Here is a 19,545-nt window from a genome sequence, read left to right on the forward strand (position 1 = left end):
CACAGGAAGGAAGCGCGCTCGACTGAGGCGAACGCTCCCAGCCTCGGCCGTTAACTCCGAGCCCTTCCGCTGCCCTCGCTCCGCTCTCCCAGGGAGGAGGCGCCGCTGCTGCACGCAAATAAACACACGGCCCCGGGCCGCAACCCCAACGTCGCCGGCAACGGCCCTTTGGCAACGCCGCGGCCCCCGCAGCCTACCCGCGAGGCTCCTGCGCCGAGCTCCCGCGCAGGGGTAACGCTGCGGCCCAGCCCCGAGGCCTAACGACACCGCGCGGACCCGAGCGCCCCCAGCGGCTGCCCCTCCGTCACCGCCCCCACGCATGCGCACGGGGAACGACACCGAGTCGGCTTCCGGGTCAGCGGCCGTTCGTAGTGCCCTCCCCCGCCATGGAGGCCGGGCAGGGGCCCGGTGGCGGGGAGGTCGGTGACCCGGCCGAGGTACTGTCGTTCTCTCGGCGGCTCGTTCCCGTGGGGTTGTTTCTCCCGAGCGAGCGCCGTGCGGGAGCCCGGTGGGGCTTGGGGCTGTTTCCGCTGAGGGCGAGGCGGCAGGCTCGGGGCCCGGGGCCGGGGAGGGGGTAGATCCCTGTCGGCTCTTTGCCGCCGCCGCCGCGAGCGCCCCGACCGCCCGCCCAGCCGCGGGACGGTGCCTCTGAGGCCTTTCCGGCGGCCTCTCGTGGGGGTGGGTCCTGGTAGGAGGTGTTCGTCCCGGTACCGGCGGCCTTCTCCCACCTGCCCTTCTCCCGGCCGGCGATCTGGCGGGGCGCCTGGCCGCACGCCTTTCACGGCAGGAGAGGGGCACGCATCCCTTGTGGGGATCTCTGGCAAAGCGGCTGGGCAGCTCGCACCGAGTATGCGCCTGGGAACGGCCCGCGCGGCTCGTGTCGTTAAAGCTCTGGCGAATGTTTTTAAAAGGGGTTTCATGAGCTGTCAGAATTCATCCACTTGAAAGGCTGGTTGCAAGGCTTTCCCGAGGGAAAAGTGAACTGAGTTGGGACTTGAGTGCTCACAAAATGTTTTCAGCTCCTGTACGTGTTTTGTAGAAGCACCAGGTATTTTAATGATGTTTCATGTGACATTCAGAGACGAAAGGCTCCTCAGGTATACCTTTGTGCAAGTACAGCTGGTACACAGTGTGGAAGTTAGAGCTTTTAATTGAAAAATCCCCTCTCCAGACCCCTTTCTTGTGCTCATTCTTTTCTAATTTATTTCCCCTAATGAAAGAGGGACGTACCTAAGCCTTATGTGCCGACAGAGGAGGAAAGAAGACTCCTCAAGGAATGTGCTGAAGAGAGTGCCCGGTATAGAGGTAAGTTCAGTTTGCTGGTAAATTTGGTTTGCTTTTCTTCCATCCTGAGTTTTGGCTGTTATCTGAGGCATTAAGGAAGGAAGGCCCAGGTCATTATGTCACAACAGCTCATTAAGAAGCTTCACAGGGTCTGAAATTGCATCCTGGTAAATGTTGATCCATGTGGAACTTAAAAAGGGTTTACAGGATAGGAATTTTGTAAGAGTTATTCTTTATAAGAAGATCCCTTTATGTTTTAAATGAATGTGCCTATTACAGTTCTGATAACTGATGTAATTAATGGATCCTCTCACTTACTTACATACCTGAATTTTTTTTTGTTGTTGTTATTACTACCTTTTTACTGTAAATTTTTGTTGTTATCTTTAGAATGCAGGAATAAACTAGTTTAGCTTTTAAGCCCTACTTTCCATGTTTCTGGAGACTTGGAAAGAGAACAATGGATAAGTAGCTGCTCAGCTCAGAAAATTTCTGTCTGCATGGCCAGAGGTTTGGTCTTATTTCCACTGCAAATCTAAGATTGTCAAGCACAATTCTGCAGTCAGGAGTGATTTCTGTACTGCTGGGACACAGGAATAATGAACTCTTGTGTTTTCACAGGGTACTTTGTGTCATGTTAGTTTATTTGAAATATCAAGGTTATGTTGGGATTTTTTGGTGTGGTTTGCTGGTTTTTTTCACAAAACATTGAGAATTGATGGCCTTCCTTCCCAACACCGCTTATACAATCCAAAGGTTCAGGACACACCTGGTTTTTATTTACCTGGTCAGGAGGTTTGTCCAAGCTTCCCGGTGTGATTGCTGCCCCCACTATTTGATCTCACACGAGCAGATTACTCCTGATGCTGGTAGGTGGTTTAGCAGAAACTGGGACAGATGAAGAATTTTAGTAGCTGAATTGCTAAATTTAGGGCGCTGAGGTTCTGATTTCTCCTAGCAGCCAGTACTTTGAGGGGTGATGCCTGAGGCATTGTGATTCAGAGGTGTGCTTTATCTTTCTCCATTGCTTTGGCATTCTCCTCTTCCAGTTTAGTTCAGGTACCTGGAAACCTTCACCTTGCTTGATAAAATCTAGCAACTTTCTGTATATTTTTATAAGTTAAAAGTCTTAGTGGTAAGATGATTTTCTTAGTGGCATGATAAGGTTTGATTATGGTTTATTGATAATCTTTCTCCAAGAAGACAAGAGGGGAGGGAGTTATTTGTTCTTCTTGAGTTGTTCTTCTGTGAGTTCTTGATTGGCAATGTAATTTACTGTCCTGTTCATCCTTATACAGAAGCTGAAGAAACAACGTGAAGCTGTTGTTGAGATGCTCCAAATTAGTTTCTTCAGTAATTTCACCTTAGGGAGCTACAACAGTAATTGAGAGATTTAATTTATTTTTTTTTTCCCCAGGAGTTATATACTGTGCTGTTATCTCACTGGGAGAGCCTAAAGCCTGTCACTGGTCTCCTGTCTATGTTTCATAGCTCTCTGTTACATGTACCTAGGTGCTTGTATTTGTTCTGTTAAAGACATGAGATTTTAGTGCCCCTTTGCAGGAGTGGTGGGCTGCCTCTGCAACTGCCCTGACAGTCTCACTTCTTACTGTATCAGTCCTTGCTACTCACAGACACTACTATAATCTTGTATGTTTTCTGTTTGTTTATTCAAATGTCAAGCTGTAGCAGATTTTTACCAGTTCTTACACATCCTCTCTGCCTTGCAGGAGTTTCTATTGAAAGCTTCTATTTCAGAAATGCTCACTGGTCATTTCATCATTCAGTTTAATAGATGCTTTGCGTGCTGGTACTACCTATTTTTAATCACATTACCATATAATGTAAATTTTAATACTGTAAAAATTCACATTACAATTTACAGTTTTATCCTTCAGAATTTTAATATCACTGACAACATCAAACCAGATTGATTTGGCTTTTTCCTTTTAAAACCGGTTTGAGTAGGGTATATTACAGCTTTAGTTACGTGCTGTTCATATATCAGCCTTCCATTATTTTTCACAGGATTTATTGTGTTCCTGAAGCAGAAAAAGTATTTTTTGCCCATAGCAGTGAAATCTATTGATATTGCCTGGTTTATTAAGCTGCTTTTGGTTTTCTTTTCTACACTTAAATAATTATTCATAGTAATTTTTATCTATGAACCAGATTTTCATTTCCCCGTTATTCTTTATTTCTCGTTACTGTTTTAGGTATGCTCACATACCAGCAGCTGTTGCCACTAAAGTGCATAACCTGTCTTTAGTATCCTGCATATTTGTGTTGGGCCTGTAAATCATTTCAAACCTCTAAGGGTTAGACTGAAGTCTTCTGTAATAAGTTCTTTTGGCTTTTTTTTTTAACTTTCTTTAATATCCTCTTTTTTCTTTGTGTGTTTTGGGGGGGGGGGGTGTCTTACAATTTACCTTCAAATCTGCACAACCATTCTGTATCTCAGAAAAAGTAGAACTTGGATTTTGGAAAATGTTGAATCTTTAAAAAGATCAGGGTTTTAATCTTTTAATTGATTGAAAAATTTTAGTCTCCATTTAGTAGTGTTACTGTGATCTTGTTTGTGAACCAAGGAGCCAGTGCTTTTGTTTTTAAGAAGTGACATCCAGTCATATTCACCCTAAAATGCTGGTTGGACTCTTTACTTAGTTTAGACCCATCAGAATTCGAGAAGGAATAAACTGTTAATACCATGCTGTCCAAGTTCTAAAAAATATAGTTTCCCTTCAAATAGGGACTTAATTAGCATGTTGTGTGCCTCAAAACACTATAAACATCTCGTGCTGTTGCAGAAATTTCTCCTGCAGATAAAGTCACCGAGCCTTTTTGCGACATCTACGTTTTCAGACTTGCTTAAAACATAATGTAGTTATGGCACAGCAAAATCTTTAATGTAATTAACTTTAGTCTTCTGTCATGTTTGTTATTTCCATGTCATTTTATCTTGTGTAGGTGTGGTGGGCTTTATGAATAGTTTCAAAGTTAATCTTTCCAGTATCCTAAGTATCACTGCTTGAAATAAACAGTCCTTTGGGCTTTTGCCATCTTCAAATGCTCCCTGCCACTGGAATTCTTTTAATGTGATAAAAATCAACATGAACTTTCAAGCTGATTGTGATAAGCAGTAATGCTGTTGATGTTTGTCATCTCTGTGTTCCTGACCCTATTCTTGAGTTGTATAGATTGATCTATAAGCTGCAGGAAAAGCTGCCCCGTTCTTTAATTTGTTGGTGAATAAAACATGTTACCTAACCTTAATCAATGTAGTTTGATTAAAATGGGGTAATTTTAATCAGTCTATCTCTGTAAGAGTTAGACTTTGGAAAAAGTTCTTATGTTTAAAAAACAAACAAACAAACAAACAAGACAGTTGGTTATCAAACATTTTTTGAAATGCTGGTCTCTGTGTAACTGCCTTCTGGCCTGAAGAACTGCGGGTGCTTCTCTGGTTTGAAGTTTGGCATCTTGATGTCGTAGCAGTTGTAGCTAGACCTGGAGTCTTGTCCTTAGGGTTTTATCCCATCTGTCATTGGCTTTTGTATTTTCTGAAGCATGGAGTCTAATGAAGAGAGGATGACTCATTAACCAGTACTACATAATCTGTAGTAGGTCAGGAACTACAATTGAGAATGTTATATAAGTTATATACAGTTTGTTTGTTATATTCTTATACAAATGAGCTTAGTAAGGCCTAGCAGCTCTATCATTCTATTGCATGTTTTGTTAAATGTGTCTGAAAATAGTGAAAATCATATTTTAAAGAACTTCTCCTCTTCTTCACAGCTTTGCCATTGGCTGCAGCGAGCATGCTTGCTACTACTTTCTTAATCCGGAAAGGTAAAGTGAAAACATACTTTGGGTTAATTTGGGTTTGCTCAGATGAAATATACTTCTTTTGTTAATGAAGTTGTCACAATAACATAATGTCTAATATACTTGTAGAAGTCCAGGCTGCTCAACTACATGACTTGCAGTTCCTAAAACTAAAGGATGCAATGTTCATTTTATGTTGTTTGACAAATTCAGTATCTCAGCAATTATGAAACAAGATACTCTGTAGTGTGTAGTAATACTGTGTGTGACATGGCTAGCAAGGTAATTCTTAGACCTTTATAATTTCATGGGGAATTCAGATCTTAGGTTTTCTTGACTTTTTTCAACATTAATTGTGAAGGAGTAACCTGCCACCTATAAACGTACCTACAGACTGACCTACAAACATACCTACAGTTGATGTTTTTCAGCTTAATTCTTAATAACTTATTACTAATTACTTTGATCCTTGTTTTCAGGTGTTCTGAGAGATAGCTCAAGATTTGGCTCTTTTACAAAACTTGCATGTAAGTAAAAGCTACATAAAAATTCAGCTTGCATTCATGCCTTAGGTTCTGGGGTGTGTTACACAGATGTAATCCCATGTGACCCCACTCTGTAGGATTCTAGAATCGTAGGCTATTGCCAGTTGGAAGGGACCGTGGGGATTGTCAAGTCCATTTCCTTGCTTCTCTCACAGATTCACAGAACTGTAGGGGTTGGAAAGGACCTTCAGAGATCATCAAGTCCAACACCCCTGCCAAAGCAGGTTCCCTAGGACTGTCCTTGCAGGACTACCTAAAACTAAGCCATATGACTAAGAACACTGTCCAGACACTCCTTGAACTCGAGAGGCAGGCTCAGTGCCATGGCCACTGCCCTGGGGAGCCTGTTCCAGTGACTGGCCACACTCTCAGTGAAGAACTTCTCTTAATGTCTAATCTGAACTTAGCCTGACACAGCATCGTTCCATTTCCTTGTTCCTTGTGTTGTGTTGCTGGTCACCAGAGAGCAGATCAGCAATCTTTTTAGCTGTGTTTCTTAACTACAACATCTCACACTGCGAGAACCTATGCGATGTCAAGAGGTGGAGCATTTAGTTTATTCACTATCTTTGAAGCTATGCAGCACGTTTTGGACAAGCTTTGTCTACAGGCTTTCCATAAAATGGTAAGATTTGAAATACACTTGAGAAACGTAGTGTAAGGATTTAAGATAAAAACACTGAACATAGATACTGCACAAGCTCACTTCACTCGGCCAGAGTACACCCACCCCTCCCTTCCGAACTCGAAGGTCTTTATTAATGCGTCTCACTTGTCCCATTCAGGCTATTCTAGTGCCTTTTTTTCCTGGACATTATGTATGTACAATTGTAGGAAAACAGCAATTTCACATGAATGGTTCTGGATTAAGTATAATCAAATATAAATTAACCTTTTCAATGAAATGCATGACAGTAAAACAGGAAGTTGCCATCATGCCAATCTGGCCAGATACAGCCCGTTACTCTCACAGTTTACTTCAGTGGGAAGAGGGTAACCCCGTGATTTGTGATGAAGGAAGTGTTGCTTAAGCAGATAAATGAATGTGAGAGACCAGGGCTGCCATTTGTTTATGCTACATTCTGCTTGCTTTCTTTGAACACCAAAGTCATAACAGACATTCCTAATAAAGAACAGAGTTACTATTTCCATGATATCTCCCACACATTTCCAAGTTGAGAGCTATGTTTCTCCTCTTTACTGGAGCTAAGTTTTGAAAGCAAGTGAAAAATTAAGGAGCAGCTGGACTGCACCAACTATTCTTGATGTTACTTTGGCTTATATCCTTGATGTCTGGCTTCCCTTTTTCAATGTGCAGTGGTAGGCATCTGGACTTTCATTTTGTAGTGGAAGAATTTTCCATAACCTGTGTGTGGTTGGTTGTTTTCCAGAAGGTGACTGTGTGTGATTTATGTGCCTTTTAAATAGGGGGATTTTTCTGGGACTTAGTTGGAGTGTAAAAGGTCTGAGTTAAGCAGTTTTTGTTTCATCCTTATATTGTTTAGGTCAGATGCCCCTACTGTCTACAGGATCTTCCTGAGAACTGTTGCCAGGGTCATAGTTTACAGGTCCAAATTATGTCTCATAATTTAACTTCAGCTTCCTCCTGAAATGAAATCTGAATAAAGGAAGCCGTGCAGTTGTGTTTTGGTGGTGGGTTTTGGTTGGGTTTTTTTATTGTTGTTTTTGCTTTGGTTTGGGATATTTTTTTTTGCTGGTTTTGCGTTTGTTTCCTCTCTGTGGGTTTTGAAAGAAGAGCATGTGCAATTCCAGGCCCTGCTGCTAGCTCATAGCAAGCTGATGTGGAACAACAGTAAGACAGAGAGCTCTTGCTTTTCCGGTGTCACTGATCTGAGCACACTGCTTCTGCATCTATTGATTATAATAGATGTCTGTGTTTGATAAGGGTGTGTGTCATTTGTGATGGATGGGCTCTTCTTCTGAAGAGTATCTGTGTCTGGTTACAGTACTTGGTCTTTTATGTCTGACTAATGTAGTTGAGTCAGGATTTTTTTAATCCCCACCTTGCATCTTTCCCTGGCTTTATCTGGAAGTTGAGAGACATTGCATTTCTGGATAGGAATTTTCAGATTCCAGGATGGTGATGTGCCTGTAGGAATTACTCATAACTTTTCTCAGTAGTCTTCTGGGCACTCAGACAAGTTTAATTGAACTTCTAGTTAGTCAAGACTGATACACTACATCGGCAGCATCCCCTTCAACATAGATCTGTTGGTCCTCTGTCCCTCTTTGGCAAAGCAGGGTAAGACCCCTACGGCCTACCTGGCTCACGTTAGCCTGCAGTGGGACCTGGCCTCTTCTATCTCTCTCTGAGCAGCTTCTCTAAGGTCTTGTCACAGTGAATACTGAAGAAGCAGAAAGCAACAGTACCTGATGTACTGTGCTGACTTCAAAAAGGTGGACCATCTGGCTGTCAGCTCCATTGTAAGAGAAACCAGATATTTTAGCCAAGAATTTATTTGTGTGAAGCATTTTCCAGGGAGATGCTTCCACTTTTCTTGAGTGGAAAGCATCAAGAAAAGGGGATTTTATCTTAGTAAATTATGCTGGAGAAAAATCACCTTTATTCTACCTTGCTTTAATTTTGCTGAATATTCCGTTTTAGTTCTTACTGGGCCAGTTTTCCTTTTAGGAGCTCACAATATTTCCCTTTGTGTATATATATAATATTTGAGGTGTCCTCCCAAATTTTTTTTGACCTGCTGAACACGTGAACCATTACATTTCTCATTTGTAAACCTCACTTAGAGTTGTGGCTGTTCTCTCTTCCCTTGGAAAAGGATTTTTAACCTCATTTTGAAAATACAGACATTAGAATAGGAGTGACAGTTCCAGTACCTACCAGTGCAGCAGGGTAGGGAGAAGTCCCCTTTTACATTGGTTCCCAGGTGATGTAATCTACAGCATGAGGACCTGAGAGGGTTAATGCTAATGGTAATTCACTCTTTCCTGGCGTAAAGATGACTGAGAGTTGGATGGGGCTTTGGGCAGCCTGGTCCAGTGGAGGGTGTCCCTGCCCATGGCAGGGGGTCAGAACTTTGGGTCTCTAAGGTCCCTTCCAACCCAAATGAGTCTGTGATTCTGTGAGAGTCTGTAGTCTTTCTTTGCATTTAGAAAATACTTACTGCATGTGGAAGAAGGTTCTAGTCCTTTTCTCCTACAAAGTCAACTGCAAAACTTACATTAATTGCCATTGAATCCTTTGAGCAGCTTCATGCTCTGTTTGACTCACTCACTCAACTTGAAGGAGCCAGTTGATGGAAATCATCAGTTTTAAGCCCAGAAAGAGTTACCATGATCATTTATCCATATGTCCATATGTCTAGCAGATGAAAGCAACACATACACAAAGCTGAAAGCCTTTGCCTGGTGATTGGAAGGGTTCAGCTAATTCAGTTGTTTGCCCTCTGGCAACCGTAGCATAGAATCCTCTTCAGAAGATACCAAGCCTGATCCTAAGTTATCTTCTCTTCATACTGGTGAAAGCCTTTTCAAGATCTGACATTTGTGATGGATTAAATTAGCAGGATTTACTGCTTCTGTTTATTCCTGACTGGTTTTATCATCTTTGATAGTTAATTGTTATTTCTGAATCTTGGGAAAAACTTGCTTTTAATTATTTTCCTTTCCATGCCACCTTTCGTTCATCAAGTACTAGCTGAAATCCTCTGAGTGCATGCCATGTTCTGAATCATTGCTCTGTGTCTCTCTTCAGCTGTGGCATTTGTTTTTAGCACCCATTGTCTGCAAAAGCAGCAGGGAGAGGATCACAGTGTGGTTTTGTTTAGACATAAATATATTTTTTTTAATTCCAGATACTGTATAATTGACTTGAAATGATTTTAAAACTATGTTGAATGTTAAGATACAGCATATAAAACAGTCTCTCTTTTTTTTTTTTTTTTTTTTCTCTTTCTTTTACAAAAGTTGCTGGAATGTGTGGCTACCTGGCTGGAAAGATCTCCTACTTGCCAATCTGTACCGAGAAGTTTAAGAAACTGAAGGATTCCCCCATAGGAGATGTTCTACGACAAGCTCAGAGACATAGTTCACATAAGTAAGAATTTAATTCTCTCTTAAATTTCAAGCTTACTCTCCTATGGGACATTTTACACACTTAAGGCTACTTTTGGAGCTTTCAGAGACGTTCAGAGCTGCGCTTTCCCCCGTTGCTGTAGTGCCCCAGACGTGCCACTTTCAGGGAGCTGTGTGTCTTATCACTTGGCCAGCCATAAAATCCACATTTTGAGCTCTTTACATAGAGCTGAGTAGAAAAAGAAACATTTTACTTAGCAAAATGTATTCCTTGTAAACAAAGTTATGTTTTCCCATGGAATTTACTTACAGTAGTGTGACAGCAAATGTTGCCTCCTTAGTTGAGAAGTAAACTAAGTTAAGCAAAATAAAAGTGTTACGTTCTGGAAGTTTTCCCATGGTTTAGTTTGATGGAAGTAGGAAGAGGGTGGAAATGATTTCAGTGTTTATCAAAGGAAAGAGCTCAGTAAACAATATCAGCGCAGGAAGAAGCATGGTGGTCAAACTTAGTGCTGTTTGTTTAAATCCTTTACATCTGTAAGAGCATTATGCTGTACATATGAGAAACTCATCAGGTTCTTAAAACTATTTCCTGTTTTGTTCCAAAATGTTTTCTACCTCAAGTGGGTTTTAATTGCAAACTACTTTCAGAGTATCCTCCTTAAAGCCTTGATTCAAAGCTGGAAGAATAGTGTTTGGATAATGAGTTCTGCTGTGTATGTGCTAAGATCTGTCAGATGTTTATAAAGGACTTGATTGAATTCTTAGAAATTCACATTTATGACTGTTTTGTCTGCAAGATTTACCTTTATTCTGAAATGTTTCCAGTGCAGTGGCATCAAACTTTGTTGCAGGAATTACCAGTTTATACATTCGCTGTATAAACTCAGCTGAATTGGAGCTGGACTTGTCCCTTCACCCCACTCCAGTTTCTAATAAGAAATTGTCACGGTCATTAACTGTGTTTACTCTAGGTGAGGACCTGTTTAATTCCATCATCTGCAGCACCAATAAGATCCTTAAACCTTTAATGGCCCATTCCTTTGTACCTGTAAAAGTTTGTTTTCTAAGTGCTAAATTCCTCTTTTTTTTTTCCCCTGGTTGAATGATTTATTTAATTTCATTCCAACTGCATTACTGTCTGTAGTGTTACTCTCTTCAAGCCAGCAGCAGGAATCAGTATATCTTCATGGTCATTGTACATCTACTAATTAATGTCTTTTAGTAATTCTCATTTTCAGTTAAAAAGAGGTAGGGAGCTAAAAGATGAGGCAGCTGGTTAACGCTGTGTTTGCATCACTTTAAACGCAGCACTGAGGCAGTATAAGGGCTTAACTCAGTATGTTTGTTATGACAATAAAACAAAGACGAATTGCAGATGTTTTTCATGTGACACTAGAAGTGCAGGTTAGCAGAAATTTAAAGTAAAAATGAATAAACATTGGAGTGGCACTGAGTGGGGGTGTTTTTGATAAAGAGATGTGTTGTGTAGTGGTTGGCAGGGTCATTCTGAGTATGTAGCAAATGCTTTAGAATATCAGGCATCAGTTTCCAGAATATTCTTTATGGTATCTTACTTTCTGTCTTATGAGAAACGTTGTTACCGTGCCTGCTGAATTTAGCCAGCTCAATAAAAGTCCATTAAGTAGTAACGGACTTTCCCCAACGTAGCTCTTCATCCTCCTGCTAGTCAGTGCTGCTCAATTACAGCAGCTTCTAATGGCAGAGGGGTTTAAATTGCAAATTCTCCCTAAAAAGCCTTTAAAATAACTATAGTTGGTGCTGCCACTGGTTCCCTAAGCAAACCCTGGGCTGTCTGTGTCTGATGTTTTTTCTGTCTGAAGATTCCCTGGGGGAAGGGATTGTCATTTTGTCTCGTACAGTGCAAAATACTTTGTCTCTTCTGTCTTCTCAGAGGAAGGGAAGAGTGTGGGGAAGGGGCTGTATAGGTCTTCACAATATAAAGGATAAAACCAAACCAAAACACACACAAAAGACCTTTTTTTTTCTAAGGTGATAATTCATGTTGGAAACAAAGCCATTTAAAATAAGCCTTTTCTTGACCTACACCTGCTGTTACTTTTACAGTTCCATTTTAACTCCAGCATTTCTGTATTTAAATACTTAATTCTATTATTTTCCAGCCGTTCCAGTCGGAAATCTGAATTTTCAGACATGCCTTCCCAGTCGTTTGCTGAACCTTCTCCAAGAGCTGGCTTCCCCCCTTCTTCTAGCTACTCAGATGATTATAGCTCAACAGAGAGAGGCCTCTCAAGCTATGAGCCCGTTCCCTTCAGCGCATCCCTGAACGAGTCTGCACCTTCAGGCATTACGGATTACACTGCTCAAGGTGTGTTTTGTCTGAACGTTGATCAGTTCGTGGTACAATGACTCTCGTGTTTCTCTTGGATACCTCTCTCAGCAAATGATGGATTTTCATCCCCTGGGAACACAGGCAGTAGTACCCTGTGGTGGTTTTGAATGAAACAGCTTGATGTTCCCAGAATTGTTACACGGAAGGCAAATAGATGTGTTGTTCTGTAGTCGAACTGTAAAATAAATTCAGGGTTGGGGTGGGGGGGTTCATGTTTTGTAGCTCTAATTGCAAGTAAAGATTGTAAAATAACTTAGAAGGTTCAATGTTATGAACTAAACCTGCCAAAAACCTGTGGCTAAGTTGGAAGTTCTTTTTGATTGAAACAGCAGCGGACATGTCACCCTGTCACCGTCTGTCCGTTTGTCCACTAGCCCTTCTGAGGCTACTTCATTTTCCCCAGCAGCAGCAATGTAACTGTACACTACCATCATTCAGTGCATGGGACTGTGTTTTTATCATGTGGCAAGCGTTGAAATCTTCTGAGAACTGAATGCATATTGTGTTCTGTCCAGCAACAGCTGATTTTCTCACGGAGAAGTAAAATGGTTTGTGAGTACTGCTCTGGGCAGCTGTTCCCTTCCTTCCAGTGTGAACTCCGTCCTCAGCTATTGCAGGGGAAACACACGTTGCTGAATTCAGGTCTCTGGCACACAAAGGAGGAAGTTTCTGTCAAATGCAGAGTTTTGTACTTCGAATTAGTTTGGATTTCTCAACTCCTTTATGGAAAAGGGTTGATTTCACCAAAAAAAAGCCCTTTCTTGCAACTCAGTTTCAGTTTTATAAAAGTATCAGATGTAAATATGTCAGGGAAATTGCAATTACGCTTCACCACAACTGCCAGTAGAACCACAGTAACTCTTGGTTCTATAAACCAAGAGTCAGTATTATAAATCTAGATAGAAGGATACAGTGTTTAGCAGATGACATGGGATGGATGCAGTGCGAATTCTTTGAAAGCAGAATTTAAAGCCTAAACACAAACCCTTGAGCTTCTCTGAAATTATGAATACATGGAATGTATGGCTGTCCTAAATCTTACATAAGGTGACCAGAGTTACTTGATTGTATCCATCAGCAGCACATGGTTGTTAGGGTTTCCATTGGGTAAAATGAAGAAAAGGAGTTAACTGCCAATCTTCCAAAGCAGTTTGACAGAATGAAAAGGATAAAAGGAATGGATCAGTTAAAGACCATGTACATTCTCTGTCACATTTAGGATTGCAGCTGTCCTGCTCCTTTTCAGCTGGGATTGAGCTGTAATTAACTGGCATTCGAGAATAGGTTTGTAGCCCAGCTTTGGTGTGTGATGCCATTTCTAGTATTCAGCCTTTGCTTTGTTTTCAGACCCTCTTCCAATTCCAGAAGAAACTCGTAAAAAAAAAGGAGTCACATATGAGGAATTGAGGAATAAACACAGGGAGACGTACGAGGTCATGAGACCACCAAAGGCAGAAACTCCAAGCAAGTTTTCACAGGAAAAGCCCGTTAAGGAAGGTAATATCCTGATTTACAGAAATACATACTGAATTCCAACACAGGCAGTAAAGTTACACAGCTTGATTCTGCTTACCCTTTGAGCAATTATTTCTAAAATCAATCTACAGTATCTGCAGATGATGTGGTCTGTAGTCTCATGTTTCAGGTTGGGTTTTTTTTCCAAAAAAATACTGAGTTTTCCAATAACAAATTAGAATCCCTCTTCTCCAGCTATATTGCTTGGTGCCAGACTGAAAATCTCATAACTTTTGGTTTATGTAATACATGGAACAGTCTCTTTCAACAAAGAGTTCTCTGAGCTCTGCAGCGGAGCTTTAGCTATGGAAGGGGGTGTAGCTTTAGATAGCATTGTTCTCTCAGAGCACATGGTGGATGGTTTTGGAGGGGGGGATTTATTTTTATGAATTGTTTCATGTGGAATTGGAGGATTTCTATAGAGGCATTGTTCGTAGAGGTTCTTTTTCTGCATTAAAACTCAAAGGAAGGAAGTGGTGTTTGGCAGCAATACTGAGACTTGTTTTCAGAGGGAAAAACAAAACTTTACACAGCCACACAAGAATGCCACGTCCTGGAGAGGAGGATGCCATTTGACAGCTTTTTGACTCTGTTTTCTGAAGAGGAGATGCAGGAGCGACCCAGGATCACTTGCTCTAGAGCTGTGACAGCTGTGAAAGTGATGTCAGCAAGGGGGATGTCTGACCATCTCACACGCCGTGGGACTGGTCAGCCTGAATAGGTTGGGTTTGGGTGCAGGGTCCAGGCTCCTCAGACACGTTGCAACAAGGTTTGTAGGAGACATTAGCTTTTCCTGTCAGGCCTAACAGGCAGTTACCTGCACAGCAACGTGCACTCACGCAGAAGGGTCTGAAGCAGTACAGGAAGCTTTGGAATACTCATGTCCAAGAGCATCAGTTTGTTTCATGCCTGTGAATACTTGCTTCAGCTCCTCTATGGGCAGATCTACCTGCTCCTGAAGTAAAAATTACAAACGATTGTCAGGTAACGATTTAAATCTGCTACTTCAGAGATGGAAGCCTGTTTCTTTCATCACGTGACAATGCCAAATGAGACATTAAAAATTACTGAAGCTCTAATTTCAGATTGCTTTGAAATTCCATTGGGTGACACTTCCTTGATTGACACATTTCTTCTTCAAAATACTTCTCCATAGGTAGCAAGCCTAGACATGTCACTTGAAAACCATACACAGAAACTGTAAGCAATGTTCTGCAGAGCTTGCCATGTTCCATGGCAAATCTTGTGTCTGTGAAATGAGGATATGCATCCATTATTTTAGTTTTAGTTATTTGAGATCCATAAAAGACCTCTATAAAATATTGGTCAGATACTGCATTCTGCTGTTATGTTTCCATGTTGCATTTGTTGGCTCTGCTCAGGCTTTGAGAACAGGCCTATGCCGAGCAGTTCCTGAGATTTATAAATATACTCCTACGAGTATCTCTGTAGTCTTAGGAAAAAAGAGTGAGGAGGGAGTACAGAAGTTCACAAGAGTTTTACAGGTGGAAGCACGTTTAGATCTACAGCTCAGGGGTTCTACTGATGTTGTGAGCTAAGATACAGTGTAGCTTCTTGTGTCACACCGGCCACGTTACTTGTTATACACCTGCTCACACGTCCTGAGTCACTACCCCTCTGTCCTCTTAGCCCTGTGTCATAGGAACTGGACTAGCAAATAGGAGCCAGTGGTTTCTGCCCTCTGTTGCAAGAACATAAGGGAAAACAGCCCGTGTTTAAAGCAGTTCTGAGCACTCCCTGACTTCCCTGTGGCAGTGCCTTCTCCGCACATAGCCGTACAGACCCGTGCGTTTGCAGCATTCTCCCGGCAGTGAGAAGCAGCCTGCTCCTCCTTTCCACTGCCAGGAGCAGTGGAAATCATGAGAGAGCTTCTCCCTGTGCCTCACTGCAACATCAGCCAGCTTAAAGAGATGTGTGGGTGCATGATGCCAAGTTTGCTGACATCGCACTGACACAAGGATGATGCATTCTGCCCCTCTTACACTGCAGATTTGTGTTAATAAACAGTGGGCTTAGTAATTAACAGGCAAGTAGATTCATAAAGGGGTGTCTGACCAGTGTCAGCATTCCGTGGTGTCAGGCAGATCGCACAGATCCATCCTGTACCCTGCCAGTTACCGAGCGCCCCGCAGCTCACCTCTAGGAGATCATCAAGCATCTTTTCACCTTCTGCTCCTGGCTTACATACACACGACATACTTCTGCCTAACTCCTTTCAGACCAGACCCTGTTGGTTTGGGATTTTTACTGACTCATTTCCACACTAAAGGAACCTGCCAAATCGTAATGGCTGAGTAGTTCCCTAGTAGGGATTACTGGGTTTTGTTTGTCTTTGAACATGTTTGTAACTGTCCTGAATGCATCCAGCGGTGCACATAACCAGATTATGTAGCCACGTTATTTACTGTAACATTCCTTGCCTGTTTCCTCCAATTGTCTTTGTTTCATCCACGTGTTCCATGTGCTTAAAAGTAAGTACAAACTCTGTAGAGCAGGACTCGGCACAGGAGGGCTCTTGACTGAATATTAATTCACTAAAGAGTAATGATTAACAAACTCTCCTCCCCATTTATTCATAAGTAGTTTTAATTAGACATCTGTTGTGCTGTGACTGATGCTCTCCTCACTTTCAGGAATGCATTTCATCATACTGTTCTGCACTGTCAGGGAAATGTTTGCAGCTAAATTATGTCATGTGTGACTACTTGTTCTTCTTTTCTCTAGTTAAAGTAAATAAATATGGAGATACCTGGGACGAGTAAGAGCTGGATGAAGAACTGAAGAGCGTTATCTCCCATCAGCTAACTTGAACTTCACGTAGGGTACTCAGGAGTGTTTGCACTTGTGGTGTGTTCAGCCAGGCACAGCTATTACTAAATGAGGAAAAAATCCAGACTTGCAAAAAGATTAAAAAACCCCCAAAGTGATTAAGCTTGATTTTTTTTTTCTTATTTTTTTTCTTTTTGGTGTAAATGGCAGTGAGGCTGTTGTGAGGTGTCATGACTATAAACACTTTGTGCTGCTCTTTAAGAATGAAAAGGGTAACTACTCTGTTTAGCAAAAGGAAAAAATCATGCGTAAATAAATGCAATTATGTGTATTGGGAAGGGAAAATATCAGAATCTTCTCAGAATGTCAAGACTTGCATTAAAAGTTACCTGTAGAACTTGCCTCTGAGTTTGTTTTGTCTGAAGGGCCTATGCTGGAAGCCTCAAGCTGTTGTCCTGTTTGGTTAGCATTGTTTGGAATCATGCTGTCAGCTGTTTGGGGCAAAACTGCTTTCACCATTTCTTAAAACTCTTCTAGTTGTCCGTGCTGCTGCTTATTTTTTAAAGGTGCCAATAGCACTGTCTTCAAGTCAGTTGTTACTAACACATACCACTGCAGAGAGCTGAGTAAACATGCCTCAGCTCTTCAAGCACTGATAAAGCTCTACCAGGAATCCTGGTCCAGGATGTTTTGTCTTCCCCCAAATCAGCAGGCGTGTTCAGAGTCCAAAGTAAGTAGACAGCCAGACTCTTCCAGGGGTGCCTTCCACTGCAGTTGTTTGGGACACACCTGCACTGAGAAGTGATGTGGTGAGCTGAATGAAAGTGGATTTGCAGAAGCCTGAGGAAATCCTGTGGATTATTCTAAACTGAACCCACAACTTTCTTGCTTTCCTGAGATTCGAGAAGAAATCCTGACTTGTCCACTGTTTGTTGGAAACTGGAACACTGCTGTGGTTTCCCTGGGCTGGGCCCTTCAGTTGGTGGCCCACTCGTTCAATCCGTATGCGCTGCAGGATGCTCAGCCAGCTCTGTCCCTTGGCTGTTGGCCATGGATCAAACCCTTCATAGTAGGGCTTTGCTTGCAACGTTCTTTCTGACTTGCAGTCAGCAGAAGGGCTCTGTAATCTCTTAAGTGAGACAACACCACTATAAATATCCCTTTCCTTTCTGCAGTTGGGTTGCCTGCTGCTTGTAGACCTCAACAAAGTGTGTTTGGATTTCAACCTCAAGGCAAGAAATGGGACCGTTTCATCTCATTACCATTTCAGGCTCTTCCCTTGGGTCTGTGCTAGTTCAGCTAAGCACACACAGGTTTGGATGCAGATCAGCCTCAGATTTAGATGTCAAGCAGCTTCTTTGCTAATATAAGAACTGGACACCAGCACCAGGCACAAGTTTTGGGGCATCTTTGAGTGGTGGCGTCAGAACCCTGAATTAAGGAACATCAGGACATCTTACACATGAACAACCTCAGCTACGGCACAGATTTCCAGTTCATAAGACCACAGAGTGAATTACTATTTCCAAATAATGAGGGAAATAAAATCACCAGCATTTTATTTAACTGAAATAAAGCAATATAGCAAAACCAGAAAGTGTGACTGTTCAGGTTACAAGGTGTGATGAGAAGCAAATGGATTTGTGGAGCTAACTGACTGGAGATGACAATCCCTTGGGGACATAATCAGTATGTATTTACTTCAAAGAAATAACAGACAGGTTTGTGTTGGAAAGCACCTCAAAGACCATCTAGCTCCAACCCCCTGCCATGGGCAGGGACACCCTCCACTAGCCCAGGCTGCCCAAAGCCCCATCCAACCTGGCCTTGAACACTGCCAGGGAGGGGGCAACCACAGCTTCTCTGGGCACCCTGTGCCAGGGCCTCACCACCCTCAGAGTGATCTCAAAGAATCCAAATATCAACAGCTTCTGATTGTTCTCCTTAATGCAAATGAGTACTCGTTAATATGCTTCTTAGACATGCCTGGTTTAATGCTTAACACTTGCTTAATTGTCACTTAAATTTCCTAGGGTTTTACGGTACATGACAATACAGGGTAATACCCAGCATCAGCACACAGTCAGAAGGTTTTCTGGTCAGCAGAAGCTTAGCTTTGCAAGGCTACTTGCATACTTGATACCACAGCAAACAAAATAGGATGGATGATAACACCATCGCACAATCATCTGATACAAAGGATATGCAGTCAAGTACAATTCTCACTTATCCTTGAAATGAGAAAAAGGTGAAAGAGAAATGAGGAGTTTGATAGATTGCCTTTGCCAGAACTCAAATTATTCAGGATTAAAAATCCATAGTGTATAACCTCCATGGTGGTGCTTTTCCAGTTGCTCAGTGATGACGTAGGACTCTCTATTTTCAGGACACACAGCCTTGGTGTGAATGGCTTCTAAAACCAGAACTGTTCGGTTTGTTCCTTCCATGGAACACTGGATGTTCTCTTCCACCCTCTCTAATTCACAGCAGAAGCACATTCCAAGTGCATAGAATATTATTTTTTTTTAATTAAGCTAAAATTAGGTTATCTTACACCAAGATAAATAATTTTGTTTGGCTTAATTCCGTAGTTTAAATACAATTGCTAACCTTAAGGCTGACTTGACAGTGTAACTGATATGGGAAGGGGAGAATTTGGTTGTGGCAGCCAATGCCTAAACATCAGTGATGGTGTATTAACAACGGTGGTTTTTCTAAACCAGCCACCCTAAGTGGGAAACACTCCTGCCAGTGGGCTCCTGCAGTTGGTGTACAGGGCTGTGTGCTGATGCTGACGAGCAAAGTGTGGTTGTAGGGTCCCCATCGCTGTCACTTCTCTCTCTTACCCAATACGTGCCAGGTACAGCCAATATTGAAGGTTGCCCTGCCCACAGGTCACGAGCAGTAAGCAAACAAGGAGCTGCTTCAGCCTACAGCTGGAGGGAGGAAGGGAAGAGCAGGTTCAAAATACATCTCTGGGAGGAAGGTTTAAAGCTGTTCCTTGCTCTGAAATACCTGAGCCTGCCAATGTGCCTAACCCTGACAGCATCGCTGCAGAATGCCCAAAGTGCTCCTGTGTGGGGAGTAACCCCTGAAAGCTCAGGTAAGGGGGGTCCATCCAGGTTCTGCTTTGGAAGTGCCAGTGCTCTCAAA

The 19,545-nt window shown here is 42.2% G+C and overlaps 1 protein-coding gene across 1 annotated transcript; it reads left to right on the forward strand.

The window, feature by feature from the left end:
* The first annotated feature begins 376 nt into the window (after positions 1 to 376).
* Positions 377 to 16,793, forward strand: OCIAD1 (OCIA domain containing 1). Its single transcript, XM_084267014.1, has 8 exons — positions 377 to 437; positions 1,221 to 1,305; positions 5,083 to 5,136; positions 5,592 to 5,639; positions 9,606 to 9,735; positions 11,858 to 12,063; positions 13,435 to 13,584; positions 16,348 to 16,793. Exons 1-8 carry the CDS (start codon positions 387 to 389, stop codon positions 16,383 to 16,385), a joined length of 762 nt encoding a protein of 253 aa, XP_084123140.1. The 5' UTR covers positions 377 to 386; the 3' UTR covers positions 16,386 to 16,793.
* Positions 16,794 to 19,545: the final 2,752 nt, after the last annotated feature.

This window comes from Gallinula chloropus (genome assembly GCF_964237585.1).
Source record: "Gallinula chloropus genome assembly, chromosome: 7".
NCBI lineage: Eukaryota > Metazoa > Chordata > Aves > Gruiformes > Rallidae > Gallinula > Gallinula chloropus.